The sequence below is a fragment of the Rhipicephalus sanguineus genome, chromosome 8 (assembly GCF_013339695.2).
Source record: "Rhipicephalus sanguineus isolate Rsan-2018 chromosome 8, BIME_Rsan_1.4, whole genome shotgun sequence".
Lineage (NCBI taxonomy): Eukaryota > Metazoa > Arthropoda > Arachnida > Ixodida > Ixodidae > Rhipicephalus > Rhipicephalus sanguineus.
The window spans coordinates 154,283,611-154,309,473 of NC_051183.1; the positions used below are offsets into that span (position 1 = coordinate 154,283,611).

Below are 25,863 nucleotides of genomic sequence, written 5' to 3' on the forward strand. Positions count from 1 at the left end.
TCCACGTCTTTCCTGTACGCTGTTCGTATGCTACCACGTTTGAGAAATAGGTATCTCGAAGATGAATGAAGTTAGCATGTCGAAGCACCATTCAGTAGCCTGCACCCCACGCCCACTGCGCTGGCTCAAATATAAAACACGCACGAAAGCTGCCAGCTGCAGCCAGGCTCGCCTCCCGAAGGACGAACTTAGAAACGATTTGACTCGAGTACTTTGCATTTGTCAATGCCAAACCAACGCGCTGCCACAAGCCTCTGCCCTGCACTTCTCGCTTGCGAAAAATCCGATAAAATCGCCCTTTAAAAACTTGGCTTCATGCTTTCCGTTCTGATGAGAGGACAGCCATTTCTCTAATCACTCGCACGAACACAACTTCGCGCGAAGTGGTTGCCGGTGGTGCCTGGGTGTGGGAACGAAGTCGCTTTACAAGTTTTCCGGTGCTTTGTGCCTGGCTTTAGCTCCACCTTATTGTTATTTATTTCTATTGTGCGTTGGTAAAAATATTAAACAAGAGAAAAAGTAGGTAGATTGCAGAGTTAGCTAACATGCATGGATATTTTAATGCTAACCTTTCGTTTTTCTTGCTCGTATCTCTGCATGAAGATGGATAATTACTTCATTCGTGTGTCTTTTGCTGTTTTTGCTGATTTGGAAAGGTAGTTGCTGCGGTGAAATCTCAGTGCGTGTCATTACCTTCAAGTTTCTTGTTTCTTTTTGTTTTTGTTTTTTTCACGGACGGAGCATACTAGGAAAAGACGCTGTAAGAATGAATAGGATTACGCACACATCTATGTAAGTTAACCAACCAGATGTAAATATGTATAGTGAATCATTTGTTGATGCTCGTACAAAGAAAGCATCGTGTTTGTATGCGCTGTACTTATAGCTGATCTTGCATCACGAATATGCCCAAGCAAACATCACTGTTGTTTGATCCAGACCGCGGCAGTCGCACTTCGATGGAGGCGAAATGCTAGTGGTCCGTGTGCTGTGCGATGTCATCTCACGTTAAAGAACGCCAGATGGTCTAAATTTGCTGAGCCCTCTAGAGTTACTGTATATGCTACCTTTAGGTGGCAGAATTGCGCGTCTGTCTTCCAAACGCCGTTAGCAACCATGCACTGCAGAGAAGCTTGGACCAATTTTTGTATTTCTCGACGCCTATGCTGCAGCGAAGTGGATTGGCACTAGTCATCTATAGCCAAGTTAATAACCGGTCTGCGAGCACGCCAGACATGTCGACGGGTGACACGGGAGGCATGTCGCCTGCAAAAACGAAGTACGGCTTCGCCACATAGCTGTGGTTGCTAGCCAGGCCTACGCGCCACTCTGCTACCCAAAGGTAGCATATACAGTAACTCTAGAGTCATCCACTACGACGTGCCTCACAATCATATCGTGACTCTCGCACATAAAACCCCACAAATTATCATTAAGCATCACTGTTACGATCCCGTTATTAAATTTCCTTTGTTTACTCGGCAGTCGCTGTAAAAGTTACACAGATGGAGTATAAACAACACACTCAGAATCTTAGGGTCACTGCTTTCTTACGGCAAGCAATTTATAGCAAAACGAACGGGCATTTAAAAAGTAGATTATGTGTTGACGCTTCCAGAAAGAAAGCACAACCTCACAAGGAATTAAATTTGCTTACCGTGCGCGCTCGCTGTTTCGTCCCTCCTTCCCTTCCTCCTCTTGTGACGTCTTTAAGAAAAAGAAAACTTGATCTCTGAGTTCAAGCAACGTCACCCACGTCATTGTTTGAGAGACAGTAGTGGTGTCTTGAAAACCTCATTTTCTGAAAATCCACTTTTTCTCCCTCCCACCCCCCACCTCTTTTTTTTTTTTCACTATTCCGGTAAAGCATGTGCATTTTCGAGCCCCCCGTTGTCATTGGCCTTGCAGTGTGATCTGAGAGGAAGTTTAAGAAATACGATGTATTTTTGGAAAGTGTTCGGGAGAGCGATATCAAAGCAAGGGGAGTAGAATGACGCCCATTTTCCAGTTTGGCACCGAAAAAAAAAAAGAGACAGGGCGGAAAGGCGGAATCCTACAAATACAAAGAAAAGGAAGCGAAATACGATTGTCAAACTCATCTCGGTATTGAAATATTGCATAACGCCGTCATCGGTAACAGACTAAAGAAAAAGATATGATAACATCGACTCAAGTCGTAAGGTCAGCTTACGCGCGATAAGACGTGCGCGTCATATATTGACTGCCTATTCTTAGGTTTAAACGAGTATGTTTCTTTGTGTGTGTGTGTGATCGGAATGCGACCAACAGTGCAAAGTCCTTATCACGCCTGAAGATACCGTTTTTCGCACGCCTTTTCATCCTAATGCACTCTGCATCTTCCGCAGCTTTATCTGCTCCATATATATCCACAGACCTCAATATGAGGTCTTCGACCGTTGTTGATGATAATGGACTCGTTTGGCGCCCACTACCCAGCTAAGTTTGATGCTGCGGTGCGTTGGGGGAGCAAGGTTTGCACAAAGCAGTGACATTATTATCATAAAGTCACAGCACTTTATTGAAATATACGACTGACAAAGTATCATCACTGTCATCCCTGTGACTGCGTTCTGTATCTATAGCGATATATAATTCGAACCATTTGAAATATCGCATACTTTTCTTGTTCCAATGTAAGGTAAAAAAAAGCGGACTAGCGTCTGGTGAACTCATCTCTATTTCTCGTGACACTTGAAAAGGACTCGGCTCAGGGATTGAACGTTATTCGATTCAGTAAATATTACCGGCAGTAATCTATCTTTAGCTATCTTTAGTTGAAATACTGAAACCACCTCCCCCGTATGTCGATGATAAAGGTAACAACCACATGTCGTCTGTCATGCTAAAGAAAGGACTTTTCCCTCTGTAAGCACCGTGAGGAAAACGCTGCACCGTGTGATGGATGCTGCACCTAACTTTGGTTTCCGCAGTGTGTAGGGTTGCATACCGGTTATTCCGAGCTGGTTAAACCCCTTGCCTTTCTTCAATCCCCTGCTTCATTCCTTCCTTGACGCTGCGTCATACATTTTAATGTCATCTTGCACAACTCGAAACATTCTTTCACTGGTTATTTAATTCGATTGGGGCGATACAATTGTCTACGGAAGAATATGGCTTCAATATTCGAGTGTAATGTCTCACGTTACGTTTGCTAAGTTAAGAAGCAGTGCGTGGTATACATGAGAATAGAGCGTCTCACGAAGGTTTCACTGACGCGATAGGTGGCGCAGCGTGCAACTGAATACGGAATGTAAATGCACGCCGTTTTGCACAAGACTGCACTATCCGCCTTCTTCTGCAGACGGAGTTTTAGTTCTACAATAAAGGTTCGACACACGTGTTAGGTGTACTTGTGTTTTCGACAACGGGTAACTCAAGAAAACGCGGAAAATTCAATTCTGACAACGTCTCAGCATTTCCTTTCCCGCCGTATTCACTAACTCATGAAAACAGGTTACGGTCATGTAGACATTCTGATCGGAAGTTTCGAAAGTAGTAGATAGATAAGGGTACGAAGAGAAGTTGTTAAAAAAGAGAGAAGAAAATAAAATCGTGTTTGGGGACTAGGATACGCTCCACATTCTAATCGGAACTTTGGAAAATAATGGATAAGAGAAGGAACTTTAAAAGAAGAAGAAAATAAACTGGTGTTTGGGAACTAGAAATGTTTCAATCCACGCGCGTGGCGAGGCGGGAAAGAAGTGCGGGATGAGTTTCACTGCCGTTGTGTTCATCTGGCAGGAAGATTTCATCAGTCAGCTTCCGCATTGCCGTTGTCCTTTTTAAACGTGCAAACACTCACCACTTATTCTCATAGTTCTTAGTTTCATAATTCAAGATAATTGACACTTGCTCGGTGAACTTAACACTTTTATTTCTCAAGCAAATGCTTCTTCCTTATAAAGCCGTTGCCAGTCAATTTGAAGTTGGCGTTCTGAGAACTCATGTACAGTGATGCGCGCGAAGGTTCTTTCCGAGAATTCGAAGTAACTATAAATGGAAGGAAAGAAAGGAGAAGGAATCAACCTAACCTGATGCCACCTGGCGCTACATAATCGAAGTATAAACAATTCAGAAGTTTAGAGGAAGATGGGAGCTGTGAAAAATTGTTGAACAGAAAATGGTCGCTGGAACCAAAGTTTCGAAAAATGCACTTGTATTCGTCGGGGGAGTTTCCGCCTTGACGAAGACAAGTCCACCTGTCGAAACGTTGGCGCAAGCGACATTCTTTGTTCAACTATTTTTCATGATAATCGAAGTGAGCCGCTCTCTTTCTACTGCTATCAGGAAATACAGTTATCTTAAACTGCAGTAAAGTTTGGAAGAGAGTCCTTCGTAATGAAAAGTGAAGTCGTTTTCCGCGCATTCAGCTTAAGTGCTTATCTTATTCATCAACGGACAAAAGCGAAGAGTGAAAAATTCAAAGAAATGATGAAACTTGGAAAAAATTAAAACAGTTGCGCGCTTAGTCTAGGCTTCCGTCTATATGCTCGAGATAATGGACACATTTTCCAGGGAACACAAGACTTTGACTCGGTATGCAAATGGCTTGGTATGTGGTGACGCTGATGATGATCCTCTTCTTGATGAATCTCATCCACTGTTTTCGTCCCCCTCTGATGTCAAATCTCCCGCTGCGGGTATGCACCATCCCCCTCTGATGGTGCATACCCGCAGCGGGAGATTTGACAAGACTCGGGTGGTATTATAAAATAGGCTAACTTATTACTGAACTCGAAAGAAGTTTTCCAGAAAGAAATACGGTACGAAGAACTTTATTTAAAGATCCAGAAAGAAATGAAAAAAAAAATTCCAAAGATCCAAAGATCCAGAAAGAAATGAAAAAAAAAATTCCAAAGAACTTATTGCAAAAATTGCCCGAAAGATACTAGAAATTTCTCAGCGCTTGAGCAAACATGCCTGTGGTGATGTCAAAAAGAACACACACCCAAAGAAGGAATGTTTGGATTTGATTTTGAAATAAGACTAAATGAAGGAGTTGTCGGACGCCATTTCTTCGCGAAGGCTACCTCTTTAATAAAAAAAATATAGTCTTGCCTTCTCTGAATTCAAGAGTTTTCGTTCGTAACACAGCCCGCTAATGTTTGGCACATACAAGCACAATGCAAACATGCAATGTAGTCAAGTCAGCACTCGTAACACATACTAGTTTCTTCAGAGAAGCGTTGGATGACTTTCATCGCAATGCGGTGTTTGGTGGCCATCGGTTCGGAACATATGTGACAGTTTGCCTGAATCATGCTTCTAGGATGTTTATTCTTTTCTTAATGATTAAAGCGGCGACAGAATGCAAAAAAAAAAAGAGAAAGTGGTCGATAGTCAGGAAGGAAGGAGGGAACAAGAGAGAAGGGAAAGGCGGGGACGTTAACCAGTCTAGAGGGACCGGTATGCTACCCTGCACTGGGGGAAGGGATGGGGGAGATATAAAGATAGAGAGAGAAGGAGAACACGCACGCACAAAGTCACCCACATCTCACAGTCATGATAACGCCGTTTGTCAATAACCGCCGGTGCAGGTCTGATGCCTTTAAGAAGTTGAGCACTGCCTTCGTCGCCTTCACCCGCGATGGCCTCCCAGGATCTGCTATACTCTCTCGGACACATCGAGAAGGGTACAAAACCAGTGCTGTGATAAAAGTTTAAGGTATAAAAAGAGAGAGAGAGAAGGACAAGGAAAGAGAAAGGCGGGGAGGTCAAGAGGACGCACGTCCGGTTTGCTATCCTGCGCTGAGGGAAAGGGAATGGGGTATTTAAGCGCTGTACTGATATGTACAGACGAACGAAATCAATACACGACCTCAGAGAGGCAAGACGGCTGCAAAAGAAGATTCAGCGCCGTATTGACGCACTTCAATCTAAAAGATGGAAGCTATTCTGTGAGTCCTTGGATCCACGTCAGCGTTTGTCTAAAATATGGAGGACCGTTCGCGGACTTCGTGATCTACCGCATCAGCGATTCCCTTTCAAGTCTCTCGCTCTGAAGCAGGGTCGAAGAGAGATTGAGGTGGCTGAAGAATTCTGCGCGAAACTAATTGGCACTCAGGCTACATGTGCACCTATACAATGCGCCACTCCTGCGTCCCGGGACTCCCGCATGGACCTCATGTACTCAATGGAGGAGCTTGAAGCGGCACTGGCAAGCTGCAGGCGCTCATCATCTCCGGGGCCTGACGGTGTGACATATTCAGCGCTCGGAAACCTTGGAGAGAAGGCGCGACGCATGCTGCTAAGTATGTACAACGAGTCCTGGAGGAAGGGTTTGGTGCCGCCAGAATGGAAGTGCAGCCGCTTGGTTCCGCTTCTTAAACCTGGTAAATCGCCGCTAGATCTGTCATCATACCGACCCATTGCTCTAGCCAGCTGCATTGGGAAGGTTATGGAAAGGATGGTGCTGACACGCTTGGAGTGGTATCTGGAATGGTACAGCGTTTACCCAGACTCCATGGCAGGCTTCCGACGTGGGCGCTCCTCTATTGACAACGTGATTGACTTAGTCACGTTTGTCCAACATCAGAAACGCCTGAAACGCCTCACAGCAGCATTGTTCCTCGATATAAAAGGAGCCTACGACAATGTAACGCATGGCGCAATAATAGACGCGTTGACTGAAGTCGGAATTGGTGGCCGAACATTCGAGTGGATACGCAGCTATTTGACTGGTAGAAGTTTTTTCATGGTCACTGAGGAAGGCGCCACATCTTACCATCAGACAGGACGTGGAGTGCCACAAGGTGGTGTGTTAAGCCCGACACTATTCAACCTTGTGCTCCTTGGCCTCACGAAATGTTTGCCCAATACAGTCCATGTGTCTATATATGCAGACGACATCTGCATCTGGGCATCTGCAGTGACACGCCTACAAATACGAGCCCGGATACAAAAGGCAGCTACGCTGACCTCGTTGTACTTGAAAAATCAAAATCTAGAACTGTCACCCGAGAAGTGCTGCTTTGTCGCATTTACACGCAAGACAATGCGGCAGTACACAATAACGATCAATGGGCACGCAGTTGCCCACGACCGGAAGCACCGTTTTTTAGGCGTAATCATCGACCGAGATTTATCATGGACGCCACACGTTTTGTACATGAAGAGACGGCTGACTACCATAGCGCATCTTCTCAAGTTTCTGGGTGGAAAGTCATGGGGCACATCAGTAAGGTCTATGCTACAGCTCTACAATGCCTTATTTCTCGGTTTTGCGAGGTACAGTCTTCCTGTGATTGGAAATACCTGCAAAACAAATTTGAATGCACTCCAGGGCCTGCAAGCTCAAGCTTTAAGGACATGCCTCGGTCTTCCGAAATGTGCGTCTACAGCGGCAACAATCGTCATTGCAGGAGACCATCCTGTGTCAACGTACATAACCACGGATACCCTCAGGGCTCATATTCGACACCTTGCCCGGGTACCTTCGCACCATCTGGCATCATTACCTGCACAAAGACCGCATACAACATTCAGCCGCATTATTGCTGACCATAGTACTTTTTTGCCATCGAACTATACGCCTGCAGCAAGACCATCCTCACCTATATGGTGCCTACATCGACCCGAAGTGCGCCTTACCATACCTGGAATTACGACGAAAAGAAGAATGTCATCGGTTGCCCTTAAACAGGCTGCACTACTGTATTTACATGAGGTGTACATCACTCACACCCATATTTACACTGATGGTTCAGTTATGACTGCAAGCTCAACCGCCGCCGTAATAATTCCTGCAAGAGCTACCACAATACAGCTCAAAATGTATCACGCAACCTCAACTACAGCTGCTGAACTAGTAGCGCTCCGTGCTGCTCTTCAATTTGTCATGGAGCAGTCACCTACTTCGTGGTCGATCTTCTGCGATAGCAAAGCAGCCCTCCAAAGTCTACCCTCTGCTTTACGTCATGGCTCACATGAACAGCTCGTCGGGGAAATTAGGCAAATCCACCATGCAGCAATAGAAAAAGGGCACCAAGTAATATTCCAGTGGCTGCCTAGTCACTGTGGAATTCAGGGAAATGACCAAGCGGACGCAGCTGCCCGATCCGCTCACGACGGTGTCAGCAGTATCACCATTCCCCTCTCAAGATCGGACGCCGCAAAAGAGCTTCGTGTGCTAGCTCGTCGTATAACGTTGAACTTGTGGAAATCATCGACATTTACAAGTGCACGGCTGCATACCTTGGACCCTGATCTTGAATTACGCATCCCGTCCAGCTTATCACGACGTGACTCCACCTTGCTGGTCCGTCTATGGCTGGGAGTGGCCTTCTCAAATGCATATTCCTTTGTTATTGGAATGGCGGAGAGCCCGTCATGTGACGTCTGCGGGTGCAGCGAAACAGTCGCGCACCTTCTTTGTGAGTGCACTCGCTTCAACTCCGAAAGAGCGGCCCTCTCAGCCGCACTAGGCCAGCTGGACAACCGCCCTCTCACGGAGAAGAAAATCCTAGGGCCCTGGCCTACCCGGTCTTCAGCACGAGCCGCTCTGAAGGCGTTGTTGCGGTTTCTCCAAGCAACCAGACTAAATGTCAAACTGTGACTGATGGAAGAAAATGACTGATGGAAGAAAAATGACTGATGTTGCTGTGTAGTACTTGGACTGCTGTTATGACTTCGTTTTGTTTTTTTTATTGTTGTTGTAGTATTTTGTCGCGTGCTGTCGTCACAAACTCTTCTTCTTCTCTTTCATTCTTTTACATCCCCTTACCCCTTCCCACGTGCAGGGTAGCAAACCGGAGACTGCTTCTGGTTAACCTCCCTGTCTTTCCTTTCTCCCTCTTCTCTCTCTCTCTCCAAGCTAACCGGGTAAAAATTTATATTCTTCTTTAAAAAATTATTCTAGAAGAACAGGAGCTGTCGGCACCCTTTGATATTAGGTATAGATGGAATGAAGAATTTTTTCATTAATGTCACATCGTCTGAATGTTCCAATAGTGACATAGAACATGATCACCGACTGCCTCGTGAGACTGTCAGTCATTGGCATAGCCAGAGAGGTAAGTTTGGCCACTCGAAAATCTGTATCATGGTCATCTATCAAGTCATAGTGGCTGAAATAATAGCGTAGTTACTCATTTGGTAGATACGATGGTAAAGTCTAAAGACACTTTGTCCAGATTTGTACGCCCGAATTTGTGCGTTCGCCCGTGAACAGTGCTTGCCCGGTACGTCGAAAAACAGCTGAGCTGTCCGACCGCATGACGCCACAGTTGCAACTCGAGCGTTGCCGGTCTTTATCGGATTAAAGGTCAGCTCAAAGGGAGCTCGCTAACGCGCAGTCGCCGAAACCGAACGCTTGTCGCATGTTGAGGCTTGTTGCGCAAGCGTCACTTCTCCGCTTGTTACCAAATTAGGTGCGTCACCGTAATTGACGACCCTTTTTTAACAACCTGGCGTTGCATTTCGTCTCGCCGGCGGTACCTAGACTTGTCTTCGAGGGCGCAATGCAACGTTCTCGTCGTGACGTAAGCATACCTTATTTATCCTTCCCGCTTCATCTGGCAAGGCTTGCCCCCTTTACGAAGCAAAAACAACACACATCATTGCACTTATCACTGCGCCACGATGCCATCGTTTCTAGAAACCGGGGATCCAATTACTACGTCACAGCGAGGCAAGCCCTTCAGACAGTGGCGTCGCCAGAAATTTTTTTTCGGAGGGGGGGGGGGGGGTGGTTTAACCATACTTTATGTAGGTTCGTGCGTGCGTTTGTATGTGCGCGTGTATATATACACATACAAAACTGAAAAATTTCTGGAGGGGAAAGTTTGACGCCTCCCCCATTCCCTGGCTACGGCAATGCCTTCAGAGACGTTTCTACGTAGTTTTCGGATGAAAATGAACGCCGTTTCAGGTTTGACTAAGTATCAAGTACTTTTTTTAGCTTTCAGTTTTTATATCTTCATGCGCAGCTGCTTCGGATAACACGTTGCGATGTTTGGACGCTTGGTTTCTGAAGTGTTTCAGCGAGACTCATTACAGGAAGGTTGGTTGACGGTATGTCACAGAGTTTGCCAGTGTCCATTACCACGCGAGCAACCGAACATGTGAAGACATCGCGTTACGATCTCTCATTCTAAATACGCGTCCGATGCGGCTTTTGCGTCAGAAAAATGTGTTTTAGTCTTTATAAAAGCTTAATAAGTAAGCGTTCTATCTCTGCAACGAAACTAAAAACACGAGCCTAATGCTACGTTCAGCTGAGAGTATCGGCTGAGATAAAACAGCCTTTTGTTTCCTTGTAGCTCACTCTTTTAGTGATAGCGAAAGCGTCGTCCTTCGAAAACACAATAGGCTTGATTGCAGCTTTCAGCCCGTACGGTAGCGCAGTGACTTCGCCATAATCGTATTCCCGCGTTTAAAGTGCGACCCGCAGACAGACAGACAAACACCTGAACCTCGCGATAACGCTATTTCACTACAGCGTAAATTGTTATGCGGGTTCACTGCTGACTCACCGTTGCTGCTGATTCAGAGCATTTTTCAAGCGGCAGATGGCTACTTGTTTTGTTTGTTTGTTTTTTTGTAAAATTTTCCGCGCCTGATATGTAACGACTGACATATAAGAGACTTTCTTTCTTTCTTTCTTTCTTTCTTTCTTTCTTTCTTTCTTTCTTTCTTTCTTTCTTTCTTTCTTTCTTTCTTTCTTTCTTTCTTTCTTTCTTTCTTTCTTTCTTTTGTTTTTCTGATTAAACGCGAAGAAAAGGAGGATGCAAACTTATTTATTTATTTATTTATTTATTTATTTATTTGTTTGTTTGTTTGTTTGTTTGTTTTATTTATTGTTTTTATTTATTTATTTGTTTTATTTACTTACTTATTCGACATATGCTTCCAAAGCACGAGGACATTTCAAGAACATGTAAGGAATCACGTGCATTGGGAAGTAAAAATTTATAGCAAGTACTTCGTTGAAGTCTAAGGGATACTTCATTGAATATTAATGAAATTAACTAAGGAAAGAAGGGACGTGACAGAGAGAGGAAAGGCAGTGATGTTAACCAGTTTAGAAAAACCGGTATGCTACCCTACACAGGGGGAAGAAAAGGGGGAGTTCGAAAATTAATTAAAGGTATCGTCATAACTACAGTGGTCTCAGCTAATCACATCAAAGCGCCCATGTATCTGCCTGACACATTATACGCGTTCGAATAAGGTCAAAGGTGAAAAGGCCTGGTAGGAATCCAGAGAAGAAGGGCGTCTTTCGTCATAACTCTACATGCAATAAGCAGGGCGGATCGCCTTGGCGGTTACGACATGCGCCGCATCGTCGTCGACACTCGCGGCACACATGTTCTTGGACGAGAAGTACGTATACATACGTCGGCGAGCTCGGCAGCCATCACGGACACCTGCCACAGCTGTGTACCAGCGCCCATTCCAAACAAGGGCCTCACTATGTCGCTGCCTTTCCCTTCTCTTGACCATTTTGCCCGCAAAGACGCTTCCCACAAGACCTCGAGCTCGGGATAGTCGCGCTGGATTTGTGCTGGCGGGCATTACGAACGGTGCAAGAACGAGACACGAAAGCGAGACACGAAACGCTTGCATTGTTGTTTTGTATTCTGGTTGTTCTTTATGCTTTGTCCGCGGCATATATAAAACACTTTTTTCTTGTAATCGTATCAGACATACCTACTTCCTATCTTAAACATAAAAAAAAAGGCGCGAATAACTTGAAGACGAGTGAAGAACGACACACACGGGTGCTTTCTTCGTGTTTTTTGCGCTATTTTTACGTTTAAGGTGGATCCACACTAACTTGCCCAAGTATCGATTCTGATACCTACTTTCTGTTGTATCCAACAAAACCAGTAGTGAGCTGGCATCTCTGCCGTGTCGTCCTGCCTCTGCGGCGTTCGAGTGTCCGCGTCACCAAGGCTCCGTATTGCTTGCGATATTTAGCTTTCACTTCAGCAAACACGAGACGTGGGCGCCCGAAAAGAACAGAAAAGACGGCCGTGTCGTATCAGAACGTATCTTTGGGCGTGTTCGGAGATTCCAGCCGTACGACAACCATCGTACGCTTCCTTAGGCAGGCTGGAAACTTGGCAGTGTAAGCCGAAGGCTTTCGAGCTTACAGATTACTCCCGCGCACTCGTTCTCTGGGACGGCAGGCCGGAACCTGACAGCCGTGGTTGCCGAGAGCTCTTCGACAACGTTCATGCAGGGCGCCCCTTTTATTCGGGTCCGCTGATCCGTTGCAGCGGGAGAACATCTCTTGCTCGGGTCGTTACATTTAAATCGATTCTGGCTAATCAATGTAGCGCGTTACCCGCTCGGGGGGAAGAAGTACTTTAATTAAAAACTGACATTGTGGCGCGCTCTTTTGTTATCGTTCACCTGCAGTACAGCGTTGTGAAATATCATCAGCGCAAGGTCGCTTATAGCGCATTTGTGTATATCAGAATTTGGGTGGCGTTATCTTGTATCAGCCCACCTCCTTTCCAGTATGCTTTTTTATATTCGTTTTCAAATGATTTGGAGTTCAATTGTGTGTTGTATTTCTCTCTCTCTTTCTCTCTCTAGCTCGAACCATTTACTCGTTAAGAAATTAGCTTTCTAGGTTGCAGATCTTTCTCGTCCGGCAGAAAAACGAAGCACGCGTGGAAATGCCGATCCTGTGCCTCATCGTCGTGGTGCATGTGATCAAAACACCAGAGCACCCGCCGATCTCCTCTCGGGCCAGCCTTTCCCTCGTTCTACGCGCACAGACTCTGGCGCGAAGGCGAGGTGAAAGAAGCGGAAATAAGTTTTGCCTCCGGTTTACGACAAGTCCAGGATATATGTTTACTTCGCGAAATAAAGATGTCGTGGGGAGGACCAAAAGAATCTCAAGAAATCGGCAGACGGCACGGGTGGGCTCGAAGGGGCGACACATGGTGTATATCGATTGCCGAGCAGTGCATAGGATGGTGAAGACGCTTGACAAAAATTTTCAAGAAGACGGTAGGGTTAGACGGGTGTTTCTGCAAGAAAGTATAGGGTCAGGAAAAGGAGTCAGGTGCCGTTCAGGCAATACGCTTGCGCAGCCTTGGAAGTTATAACAGTCATTGAATGCAAAGGTATTTTATGTTCTGAGATATGTGCGCCCGCCCAACGGCGCGTGTTCGTACATCCTTCGTGCAGAGACGAAGAACAGTATTAGAGGAGCCGATTGCTATCCTCCGAACGTAACGCAAGGGCTCCAAGAAACTGCATGGCTCAAGTCTTCCACTCTTGAGCTGTACATGAGCAAGGTTCCTTACCGAAGCTTTACTCAATTAAAATGACGCAAAAATGTTAAACATCGCAAGTGCCTGCAAACATAAAAAACTGCAAAAGGCAATTAATTAATTAATTAGTTGCAACGATGAATCTTGCAGACTTGGCGCTGGTAAATGTTTGTCAGCCAGTACTACTAGGGTCGTCACATGCGTGGCTCATATTCGAAACGACCGCTGGACATCAATTGACATGATATAGCACAAATTGGCACGCTGGACGGCAGAGCAGTCGAAGACGTGGCGCTTTTGCTTTCGTTTACCACCTTGATCTTTGTTTAGTGCAATTTGGCGTTACTGGAGTCTTCCGGGCCTGCACTGACATGCGCTTCTTAAACAACACTTAGCTGTGCAACCGTTTGTGATTGGGCGACGAACGCTGATATGTGCATGCGCGATTCACATGTTATTTCTTTCCTTCTTCCGTCCCTTATTTTTATACTTCTGATTCCTGTTTGCCTGGTGCAGGATAGCAAACCAGGTACAACTTGGTTAACCTCCCTGTCTTCCCTCTGCCGTTTGCCTCTCTCTCTCTCTCTCCAAAATGGCGATCGTCCAGTATTGCTCAGTGTCCTGTAATCGCGTTCGGCAAAAAGAAAGCTATAATGAAATCGAAACTACCCCAAAATAACGTAATGCTCACATCGGTAATCCTCCTTTCTCCGCAAGCAATGCAACTCGCTCATTTTCGTATGAAATCCGTTTCTCTTGCGAGTGCATAGTGAGCTTTCGCCATACGAGCCTACAAGTCGGCTTATCTTTACACGGACCAGCCGAAGAAAAAAAAAAAAAAACCAAGGAAGAGCAAAACACGAGGCTCAAAGCATCCGCGCATAAAACAACACCCGTACTTTCAGACATGAGTACCTACAAACGGCCGAGACATTACCGTAGGTTCCTTGCAACAGCTGCCAGCTGTTGGCATTCGTCTTCTTTCAAGCGCTTAATTACGCTCCTACCTTTTTTTTTCCTGTTGCGGTCTTATCGCGCTTGCTCATTACACTTCGGAGAGTAGTCTCCCTAGCACTGCCCGTCATCGTATAGCATTTCACGTGCGTCGGCTAACCGAAACGCATCTTGGTGCTCGTTAGTCCTAAGCGGCTGAACGAGAGCGTTCTGGGCTGCCAGAGTTGCCAGGCAGCCGTATACTAATGCGCACATTTGGCCGTGGCAGTCGTCCCAGGCAGGCAAGCCATTAGTCTCCTGCCGTCAGCATATACACCAGTTAGGCCTACGTCTTTTGCCTCGGTTGGCTGCGTCACTCGTTGTGTATGTCATCCCGCGCGTGGGATTTATATATGCTGCTCGGAGAAAGGACACGAATTCCTCCAACTCATTCCCCATCCCCCATCTTCTACGCCCTCTTTTTCGTCGTCATCTTTAAGAACCAAATCATTTGGAAAGCTCAAGTTCAAAACATGGCAAACTCGCGAGAAAAAAATTTGGGCGCTGCGCGCTATATCAGTGCTATAATTAAAACACACGAGTGTAGTTAGTTTGGGTGTCAAATATATACCGCGTGTACGAATACTCCAGGATGATGATGAATTATACTATCCTGTTCCCATTATTTTCCATCTAGCGATCTTTCCTTATTTTATTTTGGACTGATCACTTTTAATTTGTCGACGTTGTCACTACCTTCCTACGTTATCACAACAATCGGCTCATCGTGAACGGTTTATATCAGGAAATGAACGAAATCAGGAGCAAATAATCGTCTTAATATATACCGGCACAGAAAGCCACGCGGATAACGACAGCAGATAGAGGATAACGCAACATTGCAAGTAGTGTGCTGTGTATGTAAAGTCTTTTTGCTATCAAAAGTTCAGTCAGACACGAAACATTGTGAACATTTTACTGCTGCCAAAAATTGGCTTCCGTAGAGTTCCAATACGCGTATTGAAACAGTCCGTCGCTGAAACATTAAATTCTTTCAGCACTTTGTCATTGGCTTGTGTTAACTTCTGCATTGCTGAAATCGACAGAATCATCCACTCGGTGGGACGAACAATTTAAACAAGTATGGGCTGTATTATACAAAGATCCTTTCTCATCGATTATGTTATATTCTAAACACTCACTGCAATTAGTGGCCGCGTTGCCATGTTACGCGGGCGTGGCGTCCTGCCAGCCAACGACAGAGCATTGAAACAAATGCAAACGAAACCAGTAGATGCGTAACGCGGTCCCTGAACCAGAAGAAAAGCGTGTTTTTTTTTTTTTTGCTACAAACTTGAACGCTTACAGAATAGATATACCTTACGAAAGAGTTCAGGAGGAGTAATTATCATGTAATACCTACTTAACTATATTGCTTGGTATAGGTAGGACGAAGTTCTACTTGCATTACATTGGTTCGCTCACTGCTTGTAAAGTACCGTGATCTAAGCCTTAAGCCATGCTCAGCTTACGCAAACAGGTCATGCCAAGATTCTCGAACCAATCTCGACCTTCAGACAACGTTGTCGAAGTGCAGACGTAGACGTGTTTGTTAAACTAATCAATATCGGTGACCTTCACGCAGGCCGACAAGTTCGAACATTCACTGGCCAACTAAAAGTTTCATAATGAAAGCAACATTCGCTTTCACGTCGTTGCTAGGCAACATAACACAAATAAAAGTTCAAATATAGAAATACTTAAAACGTTGTCTCGCAAACAAAGGCGCGTGGCAAAAACAGGTGGCGTTGAACTTTCTTCTTCAATACAGCAGGCCCGTCGACAGGGCGCTTTCTGCAGTTACTTGCTTTGTGCCGCTTTGCTACGTGTACAAAACTAATGAGTCCGCGTTTCGCTTATAAGGGTAATGCCGTCCCTCTTGTCACCGCAGTATCGTTTCGAGGGGAAACTATTTGTGCTTATGTGTACCTCAGAGTGCGTGCGTGTGCGGAATTTCATTTTACCACGCCCTCTCCATTAGCGGCTAAGGCAAGGACGCCTATTGTTCTTGAAATCGTTGCACTACACAGTTCTTTTACTCAGTGTTAACGAGGAAGAGAACGAAGAAGACACCGAGTATCGTTGAAGCGCCGCTTCCCGTTGTGTCTTCCTCGCAAAGGCCACTGAAGTTCGCGTGGAAAAAAGTGCCATTGTTGAGCTAGCCTCTTTTGTTCCGCAAAGAGCAGAGCACGCTTTCGCTTAGGAGAACACGGCAGAACCGAGACCGAAAGAGCGAGAAGGACGGAGAGCAGGAAGACCTCGCGTTTAACTTTCGTTTTATCGAGTCATTCGCGCTTCTCAGCGCTGCAGAACTCTGAATTCCGCATTAAGTCTGGCTCTCTGTTTCAACATAAGCCATCATTTATCTTTTATGCTGCTGGAGCTGTTTCTTCGCATTCTTTCACGGTATGCATTTCAACGTACTCATTAATTCTTTTCACCTTTTCAAGGGCCAGTAAAGTCTCATCCGTAGTATTCATGTATGCAGCGCAAAATCACGAAATGTCAGATTATTTCGAAGCGTGCGTAGCGAAAAAGGGAAGCGTCCGCAGAATTTACGGCGCTAAGTATACGCGATTAGCATTGCGAGTTTGTAGAGACTGGTCTGCCTCGAAAACCGCTTTGTTAGTAAGAATCGTTCACGATTGGTTGGCACATTGGTCCTCACCGCGTTCGCCGTCGCACTATTGGTCAGTTCTCCGTTACAAGTGACGCTAGTGCACGTGCAGAGTGCAGCAAATCCAGTGGCCTGACATCAGCATATTGCCACGCGCGCTTGTTGTATTTTTATATAACCGGTCCGTTACACGCATAACCACTGCCTTGCGCAAACCGCGCCCGAATGTCTTGGAACCTTCCAGATTATTTTAGGATCTTTTGATAAGCTTGAGCGCGCAACGCGAACAGTAGAGCTTACTGGAACTAACTCGGTCACCAACGATAACTCTTGAATCTTGGATGCCACAGATGTAAAATGCCGACGCGCTTTACCGCTGATCATCTTACCGACGGCAGTGTTTGCCGCTATCACTGTGCAGCGTGTATCGCTTGTACTTTAACTTTTCATGTCCTGGGAATAAGTTCGCCCGAATAAAAGTGTTTCGTCGTGAGCACGCCGACTGCCGCCTTCTTCAACGTCACGACCACGTGACAATAAACAGTTATAGTTTAGCGGGTTTAGCAGAATAGCGGGATTACCGGAAAAGCGGGATTTAAATGCGCATGCGCAGTACGTTAAACGACCCGTAGCGTTTACAGTACGCACGCTAATTTTCAGATTTAGCGTCACCGTGTTTGCGTGGTTAACGTAGTGTACGTGAAACATGGCGGCGGTTTTGTACGCCCGCTTCGAACTGAATTTAGCGTTAATTCGGACGGATCCACTTCTTTCGTAGCAAACGACTGTGTAAAATGGCTTCGCTTGCCTTCAGGCAGCTTCGACGCCCGAGTATTACGGATAACTTGGCGTAGTTTTTGAGATCGCTGCCCATTTCGAACGTTCCTAGGCCTAACTAGAAGATCGGTGTAAACAAATCTGCAACGTAAACATTTTCGCTTTTGGTGGGTGGTTCAATTTATTCACTTTTATTGTGACTAAAAAAGTTGTAATATTGCAACGTGCGGGGATACAGGCGGGCATTCTCGGTTTTTTCTTTTCACTTTTTTGCACGCATTCACCCTCCGCTAGGTGACGCCACCGTCACAGCTTGGGCGCGTAAACGCTATCCCGTTAAACTAAAACCACTAAAACTCGCTGTCCGCAACAAACGTTTGCGGCACGGTAACGCTGTTCCTTTAACCCCCGTTATCACGCTAATGCTAAACTACTGTATAACTGTATATTGTATAGGAAGCACAGGAAAGACGAAAAACTGTGTTTAAACAACTTCGTTACATGAAAATACTAAACTGCTGAAGCTACATTCTGCTTTAAAAGGACATTAACATCGTACTTCTAGCTTTTATCTTGCTACGAATATCGTTCAAATACACGCTTAATCAGGTCCCGCTTAAAGTGCTAGATATATCCAGGAAACCGGACATTTTTCTCCTGGTTTCCCGGATATAGCCAGCATTTAACCAGGACCTGATTAAGAGTGTAGCGTACACAGTCACTTTCACATCACAGGTTATGTGTGTATCACATGTATATTGGAATGAAAAAAAAAAACCTAACACATACACACCACCTAACAAACTCGTGCAAAACACGAAAAGCTTTCAGAAGTAACCTCAGGGATTACAGAGAACGCTGCAGCCACTACCTCTACAACATCACCTGACCACGTCACCACAGGTATAAAAGCGTGCGCGTTGCCCATCGATTGACTAGCACTGTCAAATTTCAAGTTCACAACTTTTCTCGATAAACCGCCCGGCAACTCAGTTTTAGGCAAACTGTATGCCCACGTTCGGAAATATTTCCGCCACAGCCGTCGCCGGCAGTAAAAGCTAGCAGCCGAGTGCATTTAGTGTGGAACCTCGAGCTAGGCTTTGAAGTGGGCGAGTGCTGGCGTACATCGAAGCCATCAGAGTTTTCCAATTACCACCCATGCCGAGTAACGGATGCGCGAGTCGGTCCGAGTGGGAGGCAAAGTGTTCTGCCACCGATGAGAGTGAAACAATTGCGCCAACTTTAATTAGCAGAGGACGCTACCGCTCGCGCGTTGAGCGCGTGGGGAAGATGGAAAGGAAGGTGACTCAGCAGGAGAGAGCGTGAACACCACGGGTGTCGCGCTATCTGATGGTTCCTTCGACCTCTCTGTCTATACTGCCATCGGTAGCTCCGGCAGCTGATGCAATGACGAGATATGAAAATTAATTTACTGCGCTAACCCCGAAATGCAGCTACTGAAAGCACTTCATGCAATTATTTTGTCGTCTGTCGAAAACATGGTCGCCGTGTTTTTCATCTGACAAGCTTGTGCTATATTTAAACGGGCTCAAGAATCTAATAAGCTGGAGCTCGCAATTCGGTCAGAGAACTTTCCTCTGTTGAACGCTATTGAACTTTCCTCTTTAGAAATTTGTAACACCCCCGACACCCCTATGAGAATAGGATTACATAAAGCGCAGAGAGACACGACCCCAGATCTTACCCTCTCCAGCCCCCAATTTGTACGGCACTGGACAGTCTCCAGCCAGTCATAGGGCAGCAATCATCTCCCGATATTCGTGGCACTTCATCGAAAATGCCTCTGGGTCAAAATAACAACTACAATGACTAACTGGAATACCTTTCGGAGTCATGCTACTGGATCCTTCTCGACAGTTGAGGATCTTCTGGACATTGTTCAACAGGCCCGTTCGCTGGCACGCGAAACAGTGCCATGCGAAGACCACACTCAACCGATGGATAATCATTTAGGCAATTTATGGAGAACAGCAGACTTTTTAGGGAAAAGATACCGCTCGCACGGCAAACGGCACTCTGACCTCGTGAAAATCAAGCGCTAATTTAAGCTTATCAATGAATATCAGCTCCAACTTCAAAGAGAAGCCTGCCAGTCCACCCGTGAGCGCCTTGGCCGTGTTCCGGGCCTCCAGAGTCTTTTCGCATTTTTCACAGCCTCAGCGGGAAAGGAAAGGGTAACCCTCCTCTGATCGAGCTGTTCCTCAAAGCAGATCCCTCAGTGGTAGAAGACGAAATTATTACCACTTTCTTTCCTCACACTTCACTCACTCCACCTACACCTCCGAACGCCTGCACCGTACTGCAACCTGATCCAGATCTTGATCGCCCTTTTTAGCATGGGAGAAATGCTAGCAGCTATCAAACACGGCCGTCCTCGATCGGCGCCTGGCCACGACCGAATCACATGGCAAGAACTCTGCAACTTCGGAGAAGAAGTTCAGCTTGCATGAATTACAATAAGCACTTACGCAAGAACAGCACTAAAAGCTGTCCAAGCTTCAAAAAACAAAAGAAAAAAAAGTCACAGTTTCGCCGCAACGGCGAAGCAATGAATGCGATAGCAACAAATTGGAATGTAACGCGAAGAACAGAAAGCAGCTCGAAATTTCCAGCGCGTCGCTCAAGCGCAAAGGACGCACGAAAAGAACACACACAGGGCGAGCGCGAACTATCAAGTGTCACAGTTACTTATTTATGTTTGAACAGCGTGCTCGTTTCCCCAACGCGGCCGCTGCAGCGAGCGAAGTGATCTTTGTACGCTCTGTAACTTCAGCGCGGACATCGCCGTGAAAGTACAAGACATACAACCCCTCTGCTTCCTCCACGGGGCGCACGCAGGCCACCACGCCCCGTAGGGCGAAGTGCGCCGAGGCACGCGCGCTCAACGCTACGTGCGGGGCGATGACCTGAAAGCACGCTGAAGTAAATGGTGTGAAGTAAAAGCTCGCCGTTAGCATGCTGAAGGACTGTATTCTTCGTGGCCTAGCCGTCTAACGCCGCGCGCTGCGGAGCGAGAGGTTGGCCGTTCGATTCCGCGCGGAAAGCATTTCTTAATTATTTTTATTTGTGGCTTATATAGCTTGCTACCGTGCACTTATTTCCGGACGCATCCGTGCACCGCAAGCGCGTTTCGCATATGTTCCAGGGACCGTATTTCGCATGCTCCCTAGCTGCGGCGGGAGGCGCAATGGCTGCCGTCGTAGCAGACGACGCGACTGCCTTCACCCTCAGCCGGCGCTACGGACACTCCCTCTCACTCTGCCCTAGCCGATCGTGTACCGAGTACTATAGTGTACTAGAAATTATTCTAGTACACTAGACTCACTACATCCATAAAGTAAAGAAAATAAAAGAAGTAAGAAAAAGTGATGATGATGATTTGTGGCTTTGCCCTTTGTAGCGGGTGGACACATATGGTGTGTTCTAGCCTGGGTATGATGAAAAAAAGGGAAAGAAAAAGAACGACAAAAAGAACGAAAGCACGAAAGAGTTCACTTCTGGCACCACTTCCACCACTGTTGGAGCCTTGTCTTTGTGGTGGCAACGGCTTTTGCATTCCTGTCCTTATAGTTTTAGCAGCGCCATCTCTCGGTCGTATAACGTAGCTACCCTTGTTTTTAGTTGTGCTGTGCTGTAAATGGCACATTTTCTTTTCTCTGCATTTTGTTTAGTGAGTGTTCTGTGCTTTCGTGCGCGTTCCGTTCAGTCTCGGGGTGGGGAAAACGCATGGGTCGTCCTCTCGTCGTGCGTAGCCCCGAAGAAGAGGCGGCTCTCGCGCAGCGCCGGCGAGAGATCGCCCGCGAAAGAGCGCGCCGCCGACGGGCCGACCCGACGTTGCGAGCCGCTGACGCCGCCGCTCACCGCCAACGCCGAGCACAACAGCCCGAGGTCAGGGACCGCGAAGCTCAGTGGAAACGCCAGCGTCGAGCCGAAAACCCCGAACTGAGGCGACTGGAGGCGCAAGCTAAGCGCCGGCGAAGAGCTACCGATCCCGAGTTCAGAGAACGCGACGTTCGAGCAAAACGGCAGCGACGCGCCAACGACCCTCGGGCTCTCCGGCAGCGTTGGCAGCGCGACGGAGAAAGGCCTGGCCTGACGAGTGCAGCCTACGATGAATCGCTGCCTAACGGTAGTGCTACTACCAGCTTCCGCACAGAAGATGAAGAAGGCGGTGGTCCGCTCGTGAAATGCACGCGGCGCCTCGAGAGCAGAGTGTCTTGCGCAGTTTGTGACAGGCTTTGCTTAGACAGCCAGGTGGCTCCACTTCCCTTGCTCAAAGGCGAGGCCTTCAAAGTGCTCAGCGAACACTACCCTGGTGTAGACCGCAAGTCGCTTTGCTCACACTGCAGAGACTCCCTTATCCGAGGAGTGCCCCCGGCCTTCAGTACTGTGAACGGGTATGTATACTGGTTCGAGCAGCGGAACTGACAAGCACGTCGGTGTCTTCCCCCGCTTTCGGTTCCGCTGCTCGAACCAGAGTTAGCTATGAACCAACTAGCTTCGTTGGATACTGTTTTGGATACCCCATGTGTCCTTCCCACTTGCCCAAACTGAACGCAGTGCAAGAAAGAGAGAACAGTGGTAGGTTAGGCGCGCCAAGCCCCCATTTTCCCCGATAGGCTCCACAATTCTGTAAAAGCACCCTCGTACCTCTCTCTGAGAGCGAATGTGCCTGTCAACTCTACTCTTAAATCGAATAAATGCCGTTTTTCTTTCTTTCTTTTTTTGTATGTGCACCTACACTCCTTACTACTTATTAATCCAAGGAAACGGCTTACACCTAAGCAGCAACAGCCAAAACGCACTTGCTGCACCTTTGGCTCATGATATCACCGTAACCATCTGAAGAATGGATCAGGATTGTTATGGGAAGTGTTCCCATGAGGCTTCAAGCACTATCACATGAGAAAACAGCATGGAATTATCCTACAGGAGTCCAAAAGAATTTCAGCTTCACAAATCTTACTGTGGGGTCACGAGTCTTGGCAATTTATTAACGAAGTGGCAACACAACTGAAAAGCCTTAGCTGTTGGGCACACATGTTCTTGCATCCTAGTGTACAACCGCCCACTTTTTGTGTTCAACTGCACCCAAAAGGAACACAAGGGCTTGCGTACGCAGGCACTAGAACTCTCTCAATACATGTAACCTCCTTTAAAGAGACACTAGAGGCAAATGTTAAGTCGACGTTGATTCTTGAAATAACGTTCCAGAAACCTCGTAGTGCTTCCTTCGTGCCAAGAAAATGGTTATTTTGAATGAAAAACCCGTTTTAGTGGTCTGCACTTCAAATCACGCACCTGAAAAGTCCTCCTGAGGTACCATTTGCCTTGCCCAACGTTGCCAGCCTTTACTGCCCAGCGGCCAACACTGTGGTTTCTGCTCTGAAGGGCACATTGCATAACATCACATGGACACAGCATTTTGTCGAACTTTCTGTTAGAGCCACTTTCATGAGCATGCAAGGCACACGCAGTAGTACGTGATAACAAAACTACCACTGAGACGCGACCGCGGGAGCGGAGCGCAGCCCTGCGAGAACGGCACTTTTGCACGACCCGCACCATTGTCCACTGTAATTTCGAGTTCTTCATTCCATGAATCAAGCAGAAATGCACAAGCAGCATTTTATCATGCCTTGCAATGCTCTGAACGTTCTTTTTTTATTAGTAGTAGCTTAAATACTAGTGATAATTTGTACTCCAGACTCTTCATGCCATCGGGCTCGTTTGAAAAACGTCCCACTGGTGGCGCATATAGTGTCCTACATTTACCTTTATTTCTCTATAACTAGAGCACTGCTATTGATAATATTGACGTTTTAGACATTCTGAAACATTGACCTTTCACTGTTACATAGAATTTTATTTGCCTTTGGTGTCCCTTTAACTGCAGTCCTGACTGTGACAACTTCTAGAGGCTGCCCGCTGAAAAATGCCCAGTGTTATATCTCCTTCAGGCAGGTTGTCGGAATGAAATGTTTTTCGTTTTCGTTTTAGTTTCGTGCCACCGAAAAAAGTTCTGTTCTGGAAGCAAAAAATGATCTGTAACGGTCTTTATTTGCATACATAAGATTTGAAATAAAGTGACGATAAAAACAGTAATTATTTTTCCTCTTCAAGGGGTGGTGCCATCAAATTTGTGGCTTGCGTGTTCTTTGTTGCAGATATTTCTTATTTCTCTGGGAAGCATGATACACGTTCCAAGATTCATGTATTCTCACAAAGTAATTTGATATCGCCTTATTTACATAAACGACTTTTGGTTTCGGTTACTGGGCGCCGAGTTCAAAAGTGATGTCACTATGTAGGAAGCTTGAACACGTGGCCCACAAAGGTGTGATGCGTGCATTGTCTGCTCTCGCGCACAAATGCGAGCAACCGTCTGGGTGCCTTCAAAACTCGCTAAAATTCTCCAATAGAGAATATTAGCGTATGCGAAATTCCGGCATGCGCATAGATCTTTGCGGAGTACTGGGTTACCGGACGATGGTACCGACATCTTGTGACGCTTCGTGAAACCACAATTGTAGGTGCGCTTGTTTGCTTTCGCTGAGCGACCATGGCGAAAAAAATGTTTCAAAAAGGCAGCGCATTCGAAACTACTCCACTGGCAAGAATTGACACTAGCAGAGAAGTAGAATACACTAGATTTCTGCAACAACAATTGTGTGCTTGTCTGGTTCATCTCAGTGCCGCCAGGCACCCCCGCCCCACCTATTTGGTCTCGTGTTTACGGCTACAGCAACCCGGTATGCTAAAGCAAAGAAGTGTGCGAGCAAACAAAAATTCTCTAAGGTCACCTTCGCAGGTTCGCGTGACGATGCAAAGCACATTGCAAAATGCAAGCAAGTTGGGCTCCTTCAGCAACACGCATGGAAAAAATGAGTGTAGGTTTGTGACCGATGCTCTCTTGGCTTGCCTGGGGCAGTGGAGCTATGGGTCATGTTATGTCACTCTAATATGGTCACTGAAACAAACCTTTGTTACACTTCCTACTCAGTGATGTCGGTGGCGATGGGTCTCGATCGTGAGACTGAGGAGTTTGGCACACTTTGGAAGAGAATTAAAATATATTCTAAGCGTTTGCTGTGTCCAACACTTCGTGCCGAGTGTCCTTGCATACAGAGGAAGCCTGCAGTAGGCTTTTATAGCTTCAAAATTTGGTGGCACCACCCCTTTAAATGAATGACGAATTCTCTGAGCAGGCTGAATGCTTTGCATCAAGGGAGTGAGCATGATCTTAGAAGCAGCATGTCATCGGGTGTAGTCTGACTACTGTCCTGACTGGCACCCCACTTGCATTAATGTATGCAGCTCCGGTTGCCGCTCTCTTCAGTCTTCCCACAATTTCAACACATCTTTCAATTTGGAATCCCTGCCCGAGATAGGCATTAATGGTTACGTTGCATGACCTCGGTTTCCCTTGAGCTGAAAACCGATCAAAATTGTGTTGGTTTCACTTAGAAAGAAAAGAATGGGTAACGTTTCGGTTATCTTATTGTTCAGGTCAAAAATAGTTTTTTTTTTTTCGTTTTTGTTCTTGGTCTTTGTGTTCTGACACGTTGCCTTCAGGTGCAAACTATGATGGACTGTCTGTAACCTTGTCAAATTTGCACAACTTTATTCCAAGGCACTTGTTATTCTGTTCAAAGAAAAGGCGTTATATGTTGATTTGTGCATTTTTCAACAGTTAACGGGAATTAGAGTGTAATTAAAGATTATTTATTGTGAAGTCAGTCATGATCTACTTTCATATTAAAAATAACCAAATGTCAGGCTCGAAGTAGATGGGCAGTTTGTTATTGGTTATACTCATTCCAAGCAAGCAAAAAAGTTTTTGCATTGCTCCCAGAATGTGCTCATTGCTTCTTCAGTAAAGTGAGCCTCTGCAGCAATATGCAGTGCGACGAAGTTAAATCGGTAGTGGTTGTCCACTTGGGAAGTGTGCGCATCGCGTTGAAGTAACATGGTGTGCGACGTGCCTCTACTGTAGTTGATCTGTGGAATAGTGGCCGGGGGTATCAACATATAACAGTAGGAATGGAAACCGAGAGCTGTGGAGATAAACATCCAGTGTGAGTCATCGGTTAGCATCGGCTTCCTCATATGAAGTGACAGAACTCCACTTCTGAACCTTCCAGTGCAACTCAAGGCCTTTGCCTATCGTTCTCTGATGTTTTGCTTCAGGAGAAACTGAAGAGC

At 46.2% G+C, this 25,863-nt stretch overlaps 1 protein-coding gene across 3 annotated transcripts in view; it reads left to right on the plus strand.

The window, feature by feature from the left end:
• The window catches only part of LOC119402411 (mediator of RNA polymerase II transcription subunit 1.1), a 107,750-nt gene that overhangs the window by 34,685 nt on the left and 47,202 nt on the right, over nt 1-25,863 (plus strand). For 2 of the 3 annotated variants that reach the window (XM_037669552.2, XM_049418630.1), the window contains exon 1: nt 21,250-22,055. The exons of the other annotated variant lie outside the window; for it this stretch is intronic. In XM_037669552.2, the coding sequence (XP_037525480.1) occupies nt 21,385-22,055 (671 nt within the window). In that variant the 5' untranslated portion in view covers nt 21,250-21,384. Of the gene's footprint in view, nt 1-21,249; nt 22,056-25,863 lie in introns of those variants that run through there. 3 annotated transcript variants of the gene reach the window in all.